The sequence below is a fragment of the Triticum aestivum genome, chromosome 3A, assembly GCF_018294505.1.
Source record: "Triticum aestivum cultivar Chinese Spring chromosome 3A, IWGSC CS RefSeq v2.1, whole genome shotgun sequence".
Lineage (NCBI taxonomy): Eukaryota > Viridiplantae > Streptophyta > Magnoliopsida > Poales > Poaceae > Triticum > Triticum aestivum.
The window spans coordinates 432,996,175-433,002,397 of NC_057800.1; the positions used below are offsets into that span (position 1 = coordinate 432,996,175).

Consider the following 6,223-nt stretch of genomic DNA (forward strand, 5'->3'; position numbering starts at 1 on the left):
GAGATCTCCGCCCGGCGCGGCACTGTTGCCACTCTGCCCTTGACGTCACTCCTGTCAGGAGTACTGTCCCCACTACCTCCTGTCGGTACGGCCCGAAGATGGTTGGCCCTGCCGGTCAGCGAGAGCCCGGAAGACGGCTGGGGACACACCAGTCGGATCCGAGGGAGGTCGGCTCCCAGCAGCCGGCCTGGCCCTTCCTCGGGGGCCTACGCGCCATTAACCAGACCAGATGCAGAGTGGCTACATTGATCTCCCACCAGGAGGCAGCACTGTAGCCACGCCTCCTTGACCAAACAAGCGTCATTAGCAACACGGCTACAGTAATCTGTAGCCAGCAAGACCCGCGAGCGGCGGAGGCGGCCTGTCGGCTCCATACCAGACCAGCCGGCGGGCCCCAGCAGTCGACGGAGAAGCCAACGACCAGAGAGACTGACAGCCGGGTCCTACGCCCGGCCGGATTATCATTGTACCCCTGGGGGTAGGCCTATATAACCCCCCCCAGGGAACCCATGCAAAGGGTTCGGATCTGTTAGGACTAGACTCATACCTAGAGGAGGAGAGAGCGTGCCTGCCTTCTTCCACCTCTAGCAAACAGCTCAAGGAGCACCATTGTACCACTTGCGCCTTAGTGATCATGCGAAGACCCCGCAGAGCAGGACTAGGGGTGTTATTTCCTAGAAGAGCCCCGAACCTGGGTAAAGTACGCCAGCGTTCGTGTCTACGCCTCATCCCGCTTCCAGGCACCGGCGACGTTCTACTCGCTCCCACCATGATAAGCCATCCATTGGCATATGTCACACCCAACCCCCCGACAACGACCAACCGCCACCACCGTCCAGGACCCGCAGCGGCCGCCGGCCACGCGCCGCCAAATACACCTCGCGCCAGATTTGGTCGCAAGTGGCGGCAAGCATGCCCCTCCAGCAAGCAGCCCGATGCATCACGGATGCCACCTAATGTCGTCGCCGGGAGGGCACTCGGAGCACCGCCGCAACCCACCAATCGTGAAGCCCTGGCCTGTGGTGGCGACCTGCACCCGCGCCACACGCCAGGGGATGAAGAGGCCCGCCGCCGGCGGCGGCTAGACTTTGCCTAAGCGCGCCTTGTGGTGGCGGCGGGGGCAGTAAGTGGGAGGATGGCCGACGACGGTTAGGGTTCCCTCCCCGTCTCCTGCAGGGGCGACACAGGAGGGGTGGGTGGGTCGGGAGGGTCCCGTCGTCGCTCTCAACTGAATAATAATCTCTGTGAGTATGCCTGAAAAACCAGTGGCATAGTTTTCCACGCAAAAAGACCTGTGAACATTGATTCAAGGAGATACAAATCTTCGATTGTTTTCTTTACAGACACGCTTTATGATCTATATATAAATGAAAGGAACTTACCATTGACATACCCATATGCATTCCATCTCATTCATTTATACTGAAAACTTCTGGAACTTCTGCCTAGTGACTAGACACGATGGTTTAAGACTGACTATATCTGTATAATTTTTTTCATCAATTTATAGATGAAAAGGGCATCAAAATAAGGTCTATCTCTAGACCGCTAACATACAAGATGCAAATAGTCATATAAGAGATGTGGACTGAGTTTGTTGCATGTACTTCATGGTGGGGCGGGCAGGAGCAAACTGCAGGTTTGCAGTTGATCAACGAACAGAGGCGTTTTTCATCTTTCCGGACCTGTGCCTGACAAAGAAAGCAGCTAGCATACTTTTGGTGCGGACGGGAGCCTTTTGGATTTGACGCCCTCTTGGGTTGTCGAGAGAACTGAATGATGCCAAATGCCTTGCACCAGGCTGATCCTGAAAATGCAAATCAGGCAACCCCAATATATAATCAAGAGTTCTGTACACAAGATAGGTTGTCTGTGGAGGGAAATAGACAAGTTTTACACCATCAAATGAATTACAGGTCTTAATACTAAGCACATATTTCATCATATCATGGTTTACCTTCATGCCAATGTTACGCGTAACAATGTCCGAACTGCTCACAGTTGACTGCAGACGCTTGGGCAAGGGAGACACGGACAATTCCTTACCTGAAATGTAAGTTGTTTCAGATAAAATGCTTGTTGTCTGTACACACAGATATAAACTATGCAAAAAATCTGCCTAGATAGATACACTTTGTACCAATCATAAAAGCAAAACACACAACTGGGGCTATAAGCAACCAAATAAATTAAATACCTGTAAGGTTGAACCCACCACTGGATGTAGGCTTAGTAGTTTTCGTTTCCCCGTGGCTGCAAAAGCAGATGACAACAAATCAAATACCCCATTTCGGAAGAGTGTATAAAAATGGGCGTGACATACTTACCCTAATTCAGATTGGTGTTCTCCATTGGTTTTGGTGTTCTTCTCTGAAGCCAAGTGCCAGAAAAGAGTCTTCTCTAATAAGGAAAACATTTTGCATTAGTACACTAAGTATATGGCATCAAACTTCCAAATGTGCGCACAGAAGCAAGAAAAGGCACCTGAGGGATAAGGTTTAGGCTTTAAGTCAAACTCGGCGTCTGTTTGCATCTCAGAAAAGGCCTGCGTTCTTTTGTTTCCCGCAGCTAGTTCAGAGAAAATTTCACAAGTTAAATTAGGTGATAATCGTTTCTTGGGCTGAGAAATAAATGTTTGTATCACACGTCCTTACTTGGTACGATGTAATGTTTGTGGTGTCTTGTGGCGTTTCCGATCATCTGCTGCTGCCTAAGGCCTTCTTTATCGGTGTAAGTTTGGCAAGTCAGGACTTGCTGAACATGGAAAGTAAGTGTCACTTGTAAATCCTGCAGCTCTATCAGCACAAATTCTCTTGCTAAAATAGTCAGTACCTGGTTCAAGGATGCTACTTTCAGCTCGACAGTTGAGACCTCTGAAACCTGTTGTTCATACAGGTCTGTCAATTTGTAGGCAACGGTGCCAAGGTGGTCGACCGCGTTGACCAGAGCCCTAACAGCATAATCCTTCAAGTTGTCCAGCACACTACAACAACAACAACAAAGCCTTTAGTCCCAAGCAAGTTGGGGTAGGCTAGAGGTGAAACCCATAAGATCTCGCAACCAACTCATGGCTCTGGCACATGGATAGCAAGCTTCCATGCACCCCTGTCCATAGCTAGCTCTTCGGTGATACCCCAATCCTTCAGGTCTCTCTTAACGGACTCCTCCCATGTCAAATTCGGTCTACCCCGCCCTCTCTTGACATTCTCCGCACGCTTTAGCCATCCGCTATGCACTGGAGCTTCTGGAGGCCTGCGCTGGATATGACCAAACCATCTCAGACGATGTTGGACAAGCTTCTCTTCAATTGGTGCTACCCCAACTCTATCTCGTATATCATCATTCCGGACTCGATCCTTCCTCGTGTGGCCACACATCCATCTCAACATACGCATCTCCGCCACACCTAACTCGATCCTTCAAGTTGTCCAGCACACTGATAACAGGAACATGCGAAAAATGATCAGACAACCTCTCGCTGCATGTTCTACTTCTGTGCAGTGATCACCTAGCAGAAACTTGATGCTGCCTTTTGTTCTTCCATATTTACAGAATCTTTGGTTCCTTTTGCAGTGCAGCCAGATGCAGAAGATGGACGCGTCCATTCAACTAAAATTAACAAGGTAACCTTTATTTCTAAGTCGACCAAGAAATTCTTATTTCTAGGTGGACGTTTCTGATCGTTGATTCTTCTTTATCCAATGGGAATCGAGTAGTTGCACAATTTGGAGTAACTATTTCTCAGGCGACGGCTTAAAATATCAGATCTGAATTAAACAATTATGAAAAGTTGTGCAAAGAAATCCAAAATTCCTACAACCTTCACTGCCCATGATTAATTCTCTAGTGGTGTCTCCGCATTTAAGCCTCCACACCTGGAGAGTTTTTGTCAATCAATTGTCCTTGATTTGTCTGATCCTAGTTCGTCTGTAGATGGGTGCAAGTATGCTACTAGCATACTACTGAACCAATCAACACCAAAATAGAAGCTGGGCATAAAGTTTGGTTAAAACATCGGCTAGCAACATCAAGTAAACAATGATTGCTACACATGCAAAGTTGTTATTACTACCAAGAAATTGCGACCGAGTTGCTACAGAATAGAATTGAGTGCTAGAACTTGAATCGCAGTGGAGACAAGAATAGCTCACATATGCTTCTGCTCGCTGTGGAGGTACGACTTCTCGCAGTACTCCGCGGCGGAGTAAAGCTGTGGGCGCAGGTTCTTGAGCTCCTGCACGCGCGACAGACGCAGGTCACTTACCGCCAACCTAACAAACGGGAGCGCAAAACGCGGATCTGTCGGCGCGCCGATAGAGGCGATGGCCAGGCCGGGTAGCGGCGGGATCTCCCGGATCCTGGCCGGCGGCGTACCTGGAGCGCCTTGACAAAGCTCTTGCTCCGCTCCATGGACGCCTCGTCGAAGGTGGTGGGAGCAGGGCGGGCGGGGTCGGGCCCGGACGCCCACGAGGGCGGCGCCTGCAGCTGCGGCTGCTGCATCGCGGTCCTCTGCTCGCTCCTGTCGTCGGTGGGAACGGGAAGCGGGGAGGCCAAGGCACGTCAGGAGGAAGCAAGGTAGCGAATGCGATTCGCCTCTGCTGTTGTCCCGCCTGCCGGGTGCTGCAGCAGCAGCGGCTCGCGTATTGGAGGTAGCTGCGCTCCGGCTCCGGCTGCGTGCGGGAGTGGAGGCAGGTGGTGGAGTGGGGGCGGGGCAGCGAGCGAGGTGGTGAGGGTGGGCGCGGATGGCGACGGCGGACGGGGTCGTGTTGGTTGCCAGTCGCTTTAACTTCTAGTCAATGTGCGGCGGGCGCAGCACCCACCCACGCAGGCCCTGTTGCACTTGGCAAATGACGGCAGCAGATTAGGGGAATCGAGTGCAAGCTTTGTCAGCCTCTTTTTCCTTCGCGGGGAATCTCTCTCGGCTGTGTTTTGTGGGAGCTAGTACTTTCTAAAAAAATTCACTGATGATTTGATGAAAAAGTGAGTTTGTCTCCTCCGTCCTGTGGCTCGTCCTCTGCACTTGGCTGTTGCTGTTTGGTTGCAACATGTTTGGTGCGTTGGTACCTTTGGGTTCGGTTGCTGTACATTGCAATTTGTGCGTAACAAGTTATGGCCTTGACATGTACTAAAAGGAGAATTAGTTATCTCTTTTATTCGAAAAGCATCGGATCTATTATAAAAGTTCATCGAAAGTAAAAAAAAGTACATCTGAAACATAATAAAAAATATACGAGATTCCGCTACCCCTGAACGACCACTACTACCCCAGAATAAGACGCCGACGCGCTGCTATGCCGCTCCCCCTACCAGGGTCTACTTGGCCTTGTCAATGACAGCGGAGATGTCTTCGTGCACATGCCCCGATGCCCTGAAGCCACGGTCGTCGTCGTTGAACCATTTAATAAATCTAAAGTGCCTGACACCAGATCTTGCCACATGACGAGAAACTCTAACCTCATCATCCCAAGAAAATGATAGAAATCTACATCGAATCTTCGTTTGGCTACATCTAGATAGGCGAACTTCTTATAGGAGTCCAGAACAAAAACTCAAAGAGAAAGGGTCACCATTCGCCTGAGCGATACACCTACGAGGACTAAAAAAATCTACCTAAAATACTAGCAGAGCGGAGGCACCGTCCAATCAAAACTTTAAGATTTGTATTTTTTGTTGCAAATGCTCACATTGGTAAAGTTGTTGCGGTGCTGGCCGCTATCTCCGTAGTTTGTTCCATGTGTTCTGGGTCGTCTCTTGATCATTTTTAGGTTGTTGTTTGTCACGCTTGAGGGCTGCACTGTTCATTCTTACTCCCTTCGTATTAAATATAAGACTTTGTCTTGACAACGTCATAGGAAAGTTCTTATATTAAGTTACAGAGGTAGTATTTGTTTAGGAGAGAAGTGATTGAAAAGAGAATGGTAAGTGTATGTACTAAAAAAAGAAAGGGTGGCACATATTTAAAAATAAAAGAGCTGTTTTTTTACCCTTCTTTTTTCATAGCCGTCTATTTTGTTACGGTTGAAAGTTCACCCTTGAAACATAACTAAGAATCCGACCAGTTTTTGTCGTGGTTGTACGTCTGTCCTAGGCAAGCTTTTTGTTCAAGATGCAACTCCACCCACGATACACAACTGGGGACTGACTCATTTTTGTCCCAGTTGCAACTTCACCTTCAACATGTAACTCGGTCCAACCTATTTTTGTCTCAGTTTCAAGTCCACCG

General features: G+C 49.2%; 1 protein-coding gene across 1 annotated transcript; it reads right to left on the reverse strand.

Annotated features, from left to right (window-relative positions):
* Positions 1-1,274: 1,274 nt before the first annotated feature.
* On the reverse strand, positions 1,275-4,784 carry LOC123061526 (probable protein ABIL1). The gene is made up of 9 exons (XM_044484655.1): positions 4,375-4,784; positions 4,152-4,234; positions 2,833-2,983; positions 2,655-2,754; positions 2,485-2,568; positions 2,328-2,400; positions 2,198-2,253; positions 1,958-2,046; positions 1,275-1,807 (listed from the first exon to the last, which is right to left on the reverse strand). The coding sequence occupies exons 1-9, from the start codon at positions 4,498-4,500 to the stop codon at positions 1,652-1,654; spliced, it is 918 nt and encodes a 305-aa protein (XP_044340590.1). The 5' UTR covers positions 4,501-4,784; the 3' UTR covers positions 1,275-1,651.
* Positions 4,785-6,223: the final 1,439 nt, after the last annotated feature.

What these genes read in the sequence shown, in the direction of transcription:
- LOC123061526 (XM_044484655.1), bottom strand. Translation starts at nt 4,500, where the DNA reads ATGCAGCAGCCGCAGCTGCAGGCGCCGCCCTCGTGGGCGTCCGGGCCC. An exon ending in GCCTAAACCTTATCCCTCAG is followed by an intron (nt 2,401 to 2,484) that starts GTGCCTTTTCTT and finishes TTTCCTTATTAG; the next exon opens with AGAAGACTCTTTTCTGGCAC. An exon ending in CGCGTAACATTGGCATGAAG is followed by an intron (nt 1,808 to 1,957) that starts GTAAACCATGAT and finishes TTGCATTTTCAG; the next exon opens with GATCAGCCTGGTGCAAGGCA.